At 46.2% G+C, this 14,630-nt stretch overlaps 1 protein-coding gene across 1 annotated transcript in view; it reads right to left on the reverse strand.

Annotated features, from left to right (window-relative positions):
* UNC13A (unc-13 homolog A) overlaps nt 1-14,630 on the reverse strand; it is a 338,122-nt gene that overhangs the window by 245,485 nt on the left and 78,007 nt on the right. The window contains exons 6-8 of the mRNA XM_073686302.1: nt 13,922-13,995; nt 13,674-13,728; nt 11,272-11,307 (exon numbers count right to left, since the gene is read on the reverse strand). Of these exons, the coding sequence (XP_073542403.1) occupies nt 11,272-11,307; nt 13,674-13,728; nt 13,922-13,995 (165 nt within the window). The remainder of the gene's footprint in view (nt 1-11,271; nt 11,308-13,673; nt 13,729-13,921; nt 13,996-14,630) is intronic.

Here is a 14,630-nt window from a genome sequence, read left to right on the forward strand (position 1 = left end):
ATTAGGGGTACGGTCACTGTAAGCAGTGGCTGTTGGCACTCCCTAGCACTTGGATTGACAGCCAGCTCTGCAGTGCATCAGTGCAGAGCTGGCTGTTAGACAAAGTACGGGGTCATGATTACAGTCGCCAATCATAATGCTTTGAGCAGTGACTGTACCCGAGACAGCACGCTTGGTTGACTGAAAGCCGGTGACTGCCAAGAGGAGTAAGGTTTATTTTCTCCCGGGAGCCATACTTTCAGTACAGATGCCGTGCACTTTTCTAACGCTATTAAACCACAGATTGACCTCATATGTGAAAGTTAATAGCTTTATCCAACATGACAGGATCCCTTTAAGTGTGAGATCAAGATTTTTCTAGGGAATATGACTGTGGTATGAATGTGATATTTTCTTTGCATTCATTTTAATGTAATTTACTTTTAAAAAACATTAAAATCTTCCTCTTGAAGTTAATTTATATCTAGATTTTACTTTCAGGTATTTTATGTGTTCTCTTTTGGATAGAAATTACAAACAGCATTAGGAAAAAACATTTTTAAAAGTCATATACTAGGTTATTAATAGTGCACTGACAAACCACCCACATTCACAAGCTCTTTTGTTAGCAAATTCAGGTATGTGTTATCATCACCTCTTGGTGGCTTCTGTAGTGAATGTGGAGTGTTAAACTATGTGGGGGTGTTAACTGCAAGCCTTGAGACATGACGCATATTATGTTAAAGAAAAAAAAAGAAATGAGAAAATAAAGTCAGTAATTATAATTTAGGCAAAGAATTTTCGACATAGGTGAACAAAGAGTATAGGCGGTCACCAGAACTTAACATTTCCAAAGCAGGAAGAAGACATGGGTATAAGCTTCAATGCAGGGGCGCAAACAGAAAATTGGCCCCACTACCTTGTTGATAATGAGCTAAATTGCAAAAAAAATATTTTAATTTTGCAAATAGCCTCTTCAGAAGGAAGAGGACTTTATCTCTGGAGCTACCTACTGGATATAGCAATCCTAAAAGTCAGCACCATGACATAGAATAAGAAGCCCAATCATAAACTCCATTTGCAAACATATGTTTCTGGGTGTTTCCCCTCCTCAGTGCAATGCCGGAGATCTGATTTGTCTAGGTGAGAAGCCTCTGACTAGAGGTCTAAGGGGCATTTCTTCTCCTTGCAGAGAGTGCTAATCCAGTGTAAGGAGACTTATAGGCCATGCAATGCTCGTCTGGGAATTAAAATTTGCAAATAGCCTCTTCAGAAGCAAGAGGACTTTATCTCTGGCTCCATCTATTGGAAGTAGCAATCCTAAAAGTCGATATTGCCCCTTTAACAAGCTTTGCCACATGGCACAGGATAAGAAGCCAAATCAGAAACTCCATTTGCAAATACCTGTTTCAGGTGTTTGCCCCTCAACAGTGTAATGCAATCTGATTAGGTTGGGTAAGAGACTTCTTACACGTTGACCAAGGGGGAACATTTCTCCTTAAGGCGAGTGCCAAGCCAGCGTAAAAAGACTTATAGGCCATGCAATGCTTCTCTGGTAAATTAAATATGCAAGCTGTGCGCTTACAATGAAGATTTTATCACTAGGGTATTAACGTTTCTGTGACTAGCTATCACGTGAGCACCAGTGCTGTAGTGATCACGGTCACAGCGGTCACCGCCGCACCCAGACTCGGCGGGTAGTGGCCCGCCGACACCAACAGAAACGTCAACTGGATGTGCGTCCTCAGATGCACATCCAGCTGAAGTGCATTGCACCACATGGACCCATCAGGTCCATGCGCCGCTATACACACTGCCGGCCACTCAGAGGACAGCAGCTGAAGTCGGCGTGCACATGACCATGGGCGCGTGGCAGTGATGTCTGACCGGGGTCATGCGCTCCCGTCGCAAGCTGTAGTCATGCGGCAGGGGAGCGCAGGGAAGGTGAGTATTTATTTCTTTTAAATCAGTGGTCATACTATTATGGATGATTATGGGCCATGCATTATACTTTGTGGATTAATATTGGCCTTGTATTATACTTTATGGATGACTATGGGCCGTGCATTATACTTTATGGGTGACTATGTGTAGCGCCCCGAGGGTTCGGTTGCTACAGGGGTATTGCACCTCAACCAGAGGTGTGATATTCCACTCCCAGGTAAGGATGGAGTGTGGACCAGGGCTCAGTTAGCTGCATACACACAGTCACCCCATTTCCGGGGGACAGCTCGACGGTGCTCCCATTTATGCAGGCACAACTGACCATGTCCCTGGCTGGAGTGGGGAGGGGGGAGAGAACCCAGTGATGTAGGAGCAGAAGGGGATGGTTTCTGGAGCACAGGAAGGAGCTCATTGGGTGCAGGTCACCTGAGCTCAGACACAGAGAAGCAGATAAAAGGTGGGAGCCATCTTAGAAGTTCAGTTTGGAGAAGCAGAGCAGAGTAAAGGAGTAGAGAGCTGACAGGGAGCCGAGGCTCAGCCTGAGCTCAGCTCCACGAGGCAGGCCTAGAGAAAAGGCCGGGGCCAGAGAGGAGAAGAGGAGAAGGAAGGAAGGAGAAGAGACAGAGGAGTAGAAAGGCTACAGAAACAAGAAGGCAGAAGGGACCCTAAGAGAGCAGAACGGACAGCAACCGTTGCAAACCCGCGTTATATCAGGTGAAGGGTCAGGCTGTGGAAGGGTACCGGATTCCCAAGTTGGTGGAGGTAAATCATCCCTCAGCCAAGAACCGGAGGTCGTGATCATTTATTGGTGCGACCCCCCGCCAAACCTGCTAGGAAGGCACCATATAGGATAGCGGCAAGCGGAGGCCAACGCTTGCCCGACATGGTCCGCGGTAGCTGGACAGAAGTTTGGTCACTGGTGGGGCACGAGAGGCCAGAGAAAGGACAGAAGGGGGTCCTGTGCCATACTCCTGAATTGCCTGGGGGTTGACCGAGCTCCTCACCTGGTGGACGCAGCACGGCTTGGGCAGTCATTGCTGACAGAAGTGACATGGATAACAACTGTGAGTAAAAACCCTGGACTGCACCATTGGACTCAGTGTGATCTTTACTGCGCCTGCACCATCACCCCCAGCATCCACCTACACTGCCCTGAGGCTACACTCTTCCCGTGGTGAGTTATCCTATCCCTGTGCTGCACACCAACACCAGCCTCAGCAGTCTGCCTCGCAGCGGCGGTTATCCCTGACCGCAATCCACGGGTGGCGTAGTCGGACATTCAAAACACTGATAAATAGACTGCCACAATTTGGTCTGACCACTCTGAGCCACGGGATTGGGTTGCCACTACTACCCCCATCAGCACCGTACACCAGAAGGCCCGGTTCCGGGTACCCCATGGCCCAGGGGGTGAGTCAGCTTTGGCGTAGTCGGCAGGATTGTGACCAACCCGCCACAAACGGGTATTGCATGCCTGAAAAGAGACTGTTTCACTGTATTGAAAATGGCGCCCGCCCCGGCAGAATGGATGCCATAATGTGTGCGCCAAAAGACAACAGGAAGCCACCTCCCATCGTGGGCCAGGTCCCAGAATGGCACCAAAGAAGGAGCCCACCCCCAACAGCCATGAGTGCGGCTGTAGAGATGTCCATCAAGGTGGGGGGGCTGCCCCTGAGAGTGATTGTCAGCAGATTGCCCCAGGACCACCCCCAACAGGGGAGGAAAGCGAAGAAAACCGAGGGGCAGGGTGTGGTTTGGATCAGTCTCACCAGATCACACCCAGAGATGGAGAGGAGCACCAACTCCAGCACCCTGGCAAGTGGCCTGCTGCAGGCCGAGGCGACCCCGTACAGCCTCACGGAGCTGATGGCTCAGCTCCCCGCAGAAGACCCTGAGTTCCTGCGGACTGCGCTGGAGGAGCTGGATCGGAGGATAGTCCGAGCGCAGAGGGAAGTCATCGCCAGATGGAGAGAGGAGATGGCCCGGCGGGTCGCGACCCGGCAGCAAGAGACGCTGCCAGCACCCGGCAGTGCGCCTGCCCCCGAAGACAGAGAGAGGAGACCGGAGGCCGAGAACAGCGCTGCCGCGGAGGCAGGTAAGGAAGACACCCCTGCCCCGGGTCCTGACACCGAAGGCTTACCCCTGGATCCCGCCATGGAGCCAGAAGTCCCGGGAGCCGCTGCAGCTTCCACGCTCCCGCCGCATACACCTAGGCCCCAAGCTGCGAACACCGCCGCTGAACCACGCCCCACGTCGTGCCCCCTGACCCCGGGTGCGGTCGGAAGCGGCCCGCTCCAGGCCCGGTCGCAAGGCCTGGCCTTCCCAGGCGCCCCCCAACCGCGTGCGCCCCCGGTCCCGAAGCCACCACCCCTTGGGACTGATCTGTACAGCCAGCTCGCCGGACCCGATGGAGAGCCGGTTCCTGTACCAGAGGGATGGGTTCACCCCAGTCAGCGGAAAAACCTGTCCGCAGAGGTCGAGGCCCCGCTTGCTCTGCTCTTGCCCCGACCACAGCCAGTCACCGTCTCTCAGCTCCCGGAGGAAGAGGTCCAGATGGGATAGGACCAGACTGGGGAGGATGTGATGGGGTTTGCCCAGGAGACGCGGACGGCCGCAGTCCGCAGGCGAGAGATCTGTGCTCAGCTTGCAAAGGAGGAGCGGGCGCGGCGCCGGAAGAGGGAGCAGCTGCAGGCCCAGAGCGCGGGGGAGAAGACACAGACTCGTGGAAACCCCCATGCAGCACGCGGTCCTAAAGTGGCTGGGACCGTGGTGAAGTTCCACCAGGAGAAAGGGTGGGGGTTTATCCGGGACTCTGCCACAGCCACAGACCTCCATGTCGACAGGAGGATGTGGAGGGTCACCTGCCAGCGGGTCACCCGAAGCGGGAGTTGTTCCCAGGAGATCGGGTAATATACACCCGGCATCGAGGCCTAAAGGGGCTGGTATGCCCTCAATGTCCAGAGGGTGGAGGAAGAGCAGTACCAGGAGCGTTACTGCCCAGAGGACCCGGACGGGCCTGAAGAGTATAGTGAGGAGGAAGAAGGTGCGCAAGGAGGACACCGCTACTGAGGAGCGGCAGTATACCAATGTGTATAGTTACCCGTCAGGGTAAAGAGACTGTTGCATAGAGTTACCCGGCATCGGGTCAGTTAAAACCGGCTGAGGACTGGGAGCAGCCAACTTAATGAACTATCCGGCCGAGGACTGGGAGCGGTCAATCTTGTACATAATTGCACTTCTTAAAGTGCCCCCTACTGGTTTTATAAGAAACTACAACAACTGACCTCAGAACAAAAACCCGTTAGAGGTGGCCGAAGATGAGGTCCAGCAGCTGGATCAGCTATGCCCTGCAGCCACCCCAGGGCCTACGTTGAGGGTTTACGAACGGGTCCCTCCTGTTAAAAGTTTTGCCAAGTTTGCACTTTATTGAAAAATGGACACCTGGTCGCAAGTTACACAGTGGCCAGTGAAGAAGAGAATTTACTTAAAAAAATGTTTTACCTGAAAAAGTTTTATATATAGAATTGCTATATATGCTGCTAGGAGAGTTACATGATATTGAAAATGTTTTGCATGATGGCTGATAAAAGAGTTCCGGTGATATTAAAGATGCAGTATAATGTTTGGTAAAAAAAAAAAAAAAAAATAACTTTAATTCTGCATGTCTTGTAAATCAAATGTTTTTGCTCTGTTCCAGCCACAGGACGTGCTGTGGTTTACCAGGGGGGACTGTAGCGCCCCGAGGGTTCGGTTGCTACAGGGGTATTGCACCTCAACCAGAGGTGTGATATTCCACTCCCAGGTAAGGATGGAGTGTGGACCAGGGTTCAGTTAGCTGCATACACACACTCACCCCATTTCCGGGGGACAGCTCGACGGTGCTCCCATTTATGCAGGCACAACTGACCATGTCCCTGGCTGGAGTGGGGAGGGGGGAGAGAACCCAGTGATGTAGGAGCAGAAGGGGACGGTTTCTGGAGCACAGGAAGGAGCTCATTGGGTGCAGGTCACCTGAGCTCAGACACAGAGAAGCGGATAAAAGGTGGGAGCCATCTTAGAAGTTCAGTTCGGAGAAGCAGAGCAGAGTAAAGGAGTAGAGAGCTGACAGGGAGCCGAGGTTCAGCCTGAGCTCAGCTCCACGAGGCAGGCCTAGAGAAAAGGCCAGGGCCAGAGAGGAGAAGAGAAGAAGGAGAAGGAAGGAAGGAGAAGAGACAGAGGAGTAGAAAGGCTCCAGAAACAAGAAGGCAGAAGGGACCCTAAGAGAGCAGAATGGACAGCAACCGTTGCAAACCTGCGTTATATCGGGTGAAGGGTCAGGCTGTGGAAAGGTACCGGATTCCCAAGTTGGTGGAGGTAAATCATCCCTCAGCCAAGAACCGGAGGTCGTGATCATTTATTGGTGCGACCCCCCGCCAAACCTGCTAGGAAGGCACCATATAGGATAGCGGGAAGCGGAGGCCAACGCTTGCCCGACACTGTCCGCGGTAGCTGGATAGAAGTTTGGTCACTGGTGGGGCACGAGAGGCCAGAGAAAGGACAGAAGGGGGTCCTGTGCCATACTCCTGAATTGCCTGGGGGTTGACCGAGCTCCTCACCTGGTGGACACAGCACGGCTTGGGCAGTCATTGCTGACAGAAGTGACATGGATAACAACTGTGAGTAAAAACCCTGGAGAGCACCATTGGACTCAGTGTGATCTTTGCGGCGCCTGCACCATCACCCCCAGCATCCACCTACACTGCCCTGAGGCTACACTCTTCCCGTGGGGAGTTATCCTATCCCTGTGCTGCACACCAACACCAGCCTCAGCGGTCTGCCTCGCAGCGGCGGTTATCCCTGACCGCAATCCACGGGTGGCGTAGTCGGACATTCAAAACACTGATAAATAGACGGCCACAATTTGGTCTGACCACCCTGAGCCACGGGATCGGGTTGCCACTACTACCCCCATCAGCACCGTACACCAGGAGGCCCGGTTCCGGGTACCCCACGGCCCAGGGGGCGAGTCATATGGAATGTGCATTATACTTTATAGAAGACTATGGTCTGTGCATTACACTATGTTGAGGACTATGGGCTGTGAATTTCATTATATGGAGGACTATGGGATGCATTATACTATATGGAGGACTATGAGGAGTGCATTATACTTCTGCTATGGGGCCCCATGATTTCTATGTATGCCCATGGTGAGTATAATGGTTTGTTTTTTTTCTATACATTAAAGAACAGAGGCAGAACGGGGGACATATATAGCAGGATGGGGGATATATATAGCAGGATGGGGCCCAGGATAAGGGACATATACCAGGATGGGGCCCAGGATAAGGGACATATACCAGGATGGGGCCAGGATGAGGACAGGTTGAGGGACATATATACCAGGATGGAGGGTGCATATATACATATATTTCTTTTTATTCAGGATGGGGGGAGTGCGCTGGTCCAAATCTTGCACCGGGGCCCATCAGACTCTAGTTACGCCACTGGTGAGCACTGGTCTCTCCTGTGATAAGCTGCTCACTGTCAACAAACAATGTACATAGAGAGCCTGGTGTGGACGGGGTTAGCTTTCTGAGCTCTGTTGCATTCAGCATCTAAGAATTGCCTACATTATGTTGGTTTCAGATGAGGTTGCAAAAACCTGCTGACAGATTCCCTTTAATGAGCCTTGCCACATGACCTAGGATAATATTTTTATTCTGACAGCAGTTCGGAGAACCCACATAAAGAAGGCAGATCTTGTTTTTACTCATAAAAAGGAATAATGTTCGTGCACCTGAATTGACTCCCTCAGCATTCAAGCATATAGAAGCTGCTAAGGCTGCTACAGCCGCAGTCATACTTATGCTTAAAGGAAACCTGTCAGCACATTTTTACATATGGAAAAATTGGTATGACTGTAGAAGAGCTTCTTTCCCAAATTAAAATTATACATTTTTTTGTAGAGCTCCGATGTGTCAGTGATGAGAAATCTAGTGTAGAAGCCATATGCAAATTAGACTGGAAGTACCTTGGGGGGGGGTGTCAATTGGATTAAGAATGCTTCTTCAAGGTCAAATGATATACCCATATGGCATCTATTTCTCATGAATGGCACATCTCTAAAGAAGAAAAAAGCACTATTTTTTAAGTACGAGAGTACACACTCTCGTACTTAAACATACACACTGTACGAGAGTACACACTCTCGTACAGAAACATACTGTTTCTGAATGTAAAATCATGCTAGCAGGTTCCTTTTAAGAGGAAAAAAACATTGAGTAATAGATCCTAATCACCTTTAACGTGCTCTTCCACTTTAATTGTGTTTTATTTTAACTGTGCATCTAATTTTTGGGGAAGCTGGACTTTATACAATATGACATGAACTATTAGATTGGTTACGAACAGCCACTAGGAGTAAAATGTCAAAAATAATACATGAAAAAGTATGTATGCATCTACAGCACTCTGTATGTTTAATTAATGTCACTATGCTTTGGATGAAACTTTGTCATACGTCTCTGTGACTGCATATTTTACATTATACTAGAAACTGGAGAAATAATGGAATTCTGGTGTGACTACTTAGAAATTGTAAAAGATTTCTAGGAAAATTGTATAAATTAACTGGAAATTAAAAAAAAGCATTTGCACCATCCACTATAACAACTAGGTGGAGGTCCAAATTTTACAACCAGGTGCAAGGGAATATGTCACTGACATATTTGATTTTACTAAATTTTCTGTCTAATTGCAAAAAGTCCTCTTACAGCAAATCTAAACTTTAAAAAAGTCTTGAAATCAGCGGCAGACATAGAACTTCTCCTGCCAGAATAAGACAGAAGATCCTCCAGTTTATTTTCCCCTAAAATCCTTAGGTCATCTCCTCACCCAATTGTTTGCTGATAATTCACTTCCAATAGTGAAGTTCAGTTCAAAGTGAATTTATTCATAATACTAAAGGCAACTTTAAGGGATGATATTAATACTGATGCTAATAGTAGGGCTATATACAGTACAGACAAAAAGTTTGGACACACCTTCTCATTTAAAGATTTTTCTGTATTTTCATGACTATGAAAATTGTACATTCACACTGAAGGCATCAAAACTATGAATTAACACATGTGGAATTATATACTTAACAAAAAAGTGTGAAACAACTGAAAATATGTCTTATATTCTAGGTTCTTCAAAGTAGCCACCTTTTGCTTTGATGACTGCCTTGCACACTCTTGGTGAGCTTCAAGAGGTAGTCACCGGAAATGGTCTTCCAACAATCTTGAAGGAGTTCCCAGAGATGCTTAGCACTTGTTGGCCCTTTTGCGTTCCCTCTGCGCTCCAGCTCACCCCAAACCATCTCGATTGGGTTCAGGTCTGGTGACTGTGGAGGCCAGGTCATCTGGCGTAGCACCCCATCACTCTCCGTCTTGGTCAGATAGCCCTTACACAGCCTGGAGGTGTGTTTGGGGTCATTGTCCTGTTGAAAAATAAATGATGGTCCAACTAAACGCAAACCGGATGGAATAGCATGCCGCTGTAAGATGCTGTGGTAGCTATGCTGGTTCAGTATGCCTTCAATTTTGAATAAATCCCCAACAGTGTCACCAGCAAAGCACCCCCACACCATCACACCTCCTCCTCCATGCTTCACGGTGGTAACCAGGCATGTAGAGTCCATCCGTTCACCTTTTCTGCGTCGCACAAAGACACAGCGGTTGGAACCAAAGATCTCAAATTTGGACACATCAGACAAAAGCACAGATTTCCACTGGTCTAATGTCTATTCCTTGTGTTCTTTAGCCCAAACAAGTCTCTTCTGCTTGCTGACTGTCCTTAGCAGTGGTTTCCTAGCAGCTATTTTACCATGAAAGCCTGCTGCACAAAGTCTCCTCTTAACAGTTGTTGTAGAGATGTGTCTGCTGCTAGAACTCGGTGTGGCATTGACCTGGTCTCTAATCTGAGCTGCTGTTAACCTGCGATTTCTGAGGCTGGTGACTCGGATAAACTTATCCTCAGAAGCAGAGGTGACTCTTGGTCTTCCTTTCCTGGGGCGGTCCTCATGTGAGCCAGTTTCTTTGCAGCGCTTGATGGTTTTTGCAACTGCACTTGGGAGCACTTTCAAAGTTTTCCCAATTTTTCGGACTGACTGACCTTTATTTCATAAGGTAAAGATGGCCACTCGTTTTTCTTTACTTAGCTGCTTTTTTCTTGCCATAATACAAATTATAACAGTCTATTCAGTTGGACTATCAGCTGTGTATCCACCTGACTTCTGCACAACACAACTTATGGTCCCAACCCCATTTATAATGCAAGAAATCCCACTTATTAAAACTGACAGGGCACACCTGTGAAGTGAAAACCATTTCCGGTGACTACCTCTTGAAAGCTCATCAAGAGAATGCCAAGAGTGTGCAAAGCAGTCATCAAAGCAAAAGGTGGCTACTTTGAAGAACCTAGAATATAAGACATATTTTCAGTTGTTTCACACTTTTTTGTTAAGTATATAATTCCACATGTGTTAATTCATAGTTTTGATGCCTTCAGTGTGAATGTACAATTTTCATAGCCATGAAAATACAGAAAAATCTTTAAATGAGGTGTGTCCAAACTTTTGGTCTGTACTGTACATCCTAGTAGGACTGTTTTGTAGTAATTTGAAGTGTCATGGCTGAGAAATCAAGCTATGAAGCCACATGCAAATTAGCCGGGAAGTGCACTGGAGGCGTGTCAACACTGAGAAATGAAGCTTTGAAGCCACATGCAAATTAGTAAGGAAGTGCATTGGGGGCATGTCACTGCTGAGAAATCAAGCTTTCAAGTCATATGCAATTTAGCCAGGAAGTCCACTTAGGGCATGTTGTTGCACTTTGAATGCACTTACACGCCCCCAATGCACTTCTTTGCTAATTTGCATGTGGATTCAAAGCTTGATTTCTCAGCCCTGGGACATAGGATTTTTATAAATCAGATATATATTTTTTCTAGTGCTAGGACCTATACAGCCATAACACTAGTTTTAATAGTAAAGTAATCCATCCAGATAGATACTCTTTAAGATAAAAAAAGAAGAATGGCTCATACAAGCAAGAAGCCTACAGTGGATATAGAAGTCTGCACACACTATTGTTTCACAGAATAAAATACAAATATGCTGCATGCACTATAGGCTGGTTGACATCTGCACTAATATACCATATTCTAGCACAATGGAGTCGTATAACTGATGCATTTTGGCATCACTTATGCCATTTACTCCCCATATATGTTAATGTTGAAATATTGAAATGGGGGTGTACATTATTTTAACAGGAAAGAATAGCACAGCATGCAGAGTACACTATTTGTCGTTATACTTACTGTGCTGCTCTCCCCAGCCAAAGTAATTCCAGTTACCTGAATAAAATAATGAATCTATGAGATAAATAGTATTCAGCAAATGCAGAATAGCAGTTTTTCAATTCCTGAATTGGAAATAAATATTTTATATTTTTAGCTCACTTTTCAATAAGTATGGGTACCAAACTCACTGTACTACATGCCAGGTTGTTCTTTATTATTTAGACAGTATTCCATTTTTTTTTTTGCAGCATTATGCTCAAAGACATTTTGGATATCTTGGGTGCACAGACTGAATCAATCTAATGTAACAAGTCATATCTAGATTTTTGGGACCCGATTATATTGATACCAATTATTGCTAGTAGGAGTGTAAGAAGATTCAGAGACTGCTCAGAGAGCCAATGCCAGAAAACTAGTTACAGGACAGACGATTCAGCTAAAATGATATTCCATTTTATAAAGTAATGGTATCTCAGTATGATATGCTATCACTTTATGATCAGTGGGGGTCTGACCTCTGGGATCCCAGATCTGATTCATTGCTTTGTACCCTGCACTCATTTTCCCCGCACAGCAATGCCCTGGTCAACATTTTCAAGTGAATGGGGTGGACTGCAGTTAGTTGGGATCACCACTGTGCAGGTAAGACTTTAAAGGGGGTGTCCACTATTTTACCCACATTCCCTGGATCGGTCAGAATCCAAAAGATCAAACCGTCATGTGTTATAGTGATGCCACCTTCCAATGTGAAATATCCCTTTCAAGGGGTTGAATGGATGAGAAAAATAATTTTCAGACACCCTATTAGGGAATACTTAGCTGCCAATCTTATTAACAATGTAGATGGAGAACGAAAATTATCTGTCCTCTTTCATAGAGCTACAGAAAATACGAATTTTGTTTTTTAAAGATTTTGTTCTCTAGAATTGTCTACAGTCTAATAATGAGATTAATAAAACATACTAAAGGGATACAGTATTCCTATCTTATACAGTAATGTAATATCTCAGCGATTATTTTATGATCAGCGGTTCTAGCCTCTGATGCTCCTCAAATTTCTTAAAATTAAGGGGCTGTAACACTGGTGTATTGCTACTGTAACATGGCATGGGGTGCCAACCGTGGGCAAGGTACTCGTCTGTTACACCCTGGCACGTTACATGAAGGTGGGGGTCCTGGATGGGTGTGTGGACTTTTGCTGTGGGGGCGCAACGCCCTTGCAGGCCGCATGTAACCAATGACTTTGGTTGGCCAGGACCAGGTGTTTGACTGTTCAATGAGGGAGACCACCATTCAAAAATAGACTTTTTACTAAACAACAACTTGGTGGGGATTATGTACAGTAGATAGCGGGTACACAACTTTGATGAACGTTTCCTTTTCAAAACGTAGCATTTTCCACACAGTTTCAGTTTCTTTCTCTGTTCTCAATTGTTCTCTATCTTCACCGTTCCTCTCTACTTCACCACAGCCCGGCTCAGTGCTACAGTCCAGTTAGCAAGAGTCCTAATCTCAACCCACGGTTCTGTGTCTTCTTTCTCCTCTAGGGAACTGTATTGCCAGTATGGCCAGTACTTATCTTCTCTGTCCCTAGGAAACATCTGCCCGGGGCACTCTCTTCATCTTACGTACTCTGTCCCGTCTAGGCCCGTTACCTCTGTGAGTTATAAACTCTGGGCCATACTGCTAGGTGTCCTGAACCAGGACCCGTCTCCGATCAGTCACTCTGTTCTTTCGGTCACTTTTCTTCTACTTTCCTCTAGGATCTCACTATCCTCTATCTCGATCTCCTCTCACATTAGGGACACCCACGTCATGTGACACTGCTCACACTAGACCTTAGGTCTGCTTTTTACGCACACTGTACCCGTTCTGAAAGGAAACTGTCTCTGTTCCCCTCCTATTTTATGCTAGTCCCAATCATTACCTCAAACTTTCCCTACTGTCAGGCAGCACACAACATTAACATCATTAACGGAATACAGAATTCACATTACACAATATAACATTACAATTGTTCTTCGAGGGGAAACGTGGGCAATATGTCCATCTCCTTACACTACAGCCTCTTTTAAGTTTTTCTGCAGAGTGGTGCTCTGACCAACCTGAAGTCAGACACCATTTCTGCCATACAACGAGTGACCGGGGCTGTGCCATGCAAGAAAAAAAAGAATTGAAGGGACGCCACATTACACCAATGTTGTGTCCTCTTAATTCTTAGGGCTGGTGGGGGGCACAGAGATAAAACTCATATTTATCACTAAAGTAATAGCTCATCCATGCAATATACCATCACCTTGCAAGATGAAAATGACCCATTAAGAGCAAAATTCTTACAAGACAGCATCAATAGAATTTAACTAAAAAAAGTTCTGTACGTTTTTTATCACTACATGGAAATGTTGAAAAGTTATACTTACAGCACTGAGAACCATGGACAGGCAGCGGATTCTCTTCCTCTTCTCGAAACACATACTGAAGGTGAGAAAGACACTGTAAATTCTACTTATCAGAGGCTATAATGACTGCCAAGTTCTATATTTACTGTTTTAGTGGTATATTTGATACTCTCATTAATAGTAATGGATATTCATTGCTCCAAGAATTAGTATACAGTAAATAACAGCTCTTTTTTTATTGATCTGCATTAACTATTTGCTCCACTTACATCATCCTGATCCCGCATGGCATTCAGCTGCTCAAGTTTTTTAGCCCAGTAACGAGCCTCTTCTTCAGGAATATCTAAAAGAATGATAGTTTTTTTTCTTAATATACTGTAGTCAAATAAATTTATAAATTATCTAATCTATATTACCAGTGCAAAATCTATATTTATTACATCATTACATATTTCTTTTGTTGACAGATGACACATGCTTAACCTCAGCAGAACAAAACTCTGCAGCGACTTCAGCCAATTAGTGAGAAAAAAACCCTCTTTTTAAGTTGAGTGACTCATAAAAAAAGCCAACACTGCAACACCGAAAGAACACGATATCCACAGTTAAGCATGGTGGAGGCAGCATCATGTCTTTTTTTCAGCAGCTGGAACTGGGGCTGTAGTCAAGGTGGATGGAATTATGACTAGTGATGAGCGAGTATGTTCTGTTAACCCTTTCGGCGAGTATGCTCGGGCCGAGCACCGAGTAGTTACAGCTGCTCGGTGTTATGTTTGAATCTCTCCCGTGTGCATGATTTGCGACTGTTTGACAGATTTAATACATGTGAGGAATGCCTGTTTTTCCAGCATTCCTCACATGTATTAAATCTGTCAAACAGTTGCAAATCATGTTCACGGAGGGACGAAAACTTAAAGCCCGAGCATTCTATAAATACTCGGTGCTCGGCCGAGTATACTCGGCGAAAGGGTTAACCGA

The sequence above is a fragment of the Phyllobates terribilis genome, unplaced genomic scaffold (assembly GCF_046119375.1).
Source record: "Phyllobates terribilis strain yellow unplaced genomic scaffold, ASM4611937v1 Scaffold_1__5_contigs__length_1240528914, whole genome shotgun sequence".
Lineage (NCBI taxonomy): Eukaryota > Metazoa > Chordata > Amphibia > Anura > Dendrobatidae > Phyllobates > Phyllobates terribilis.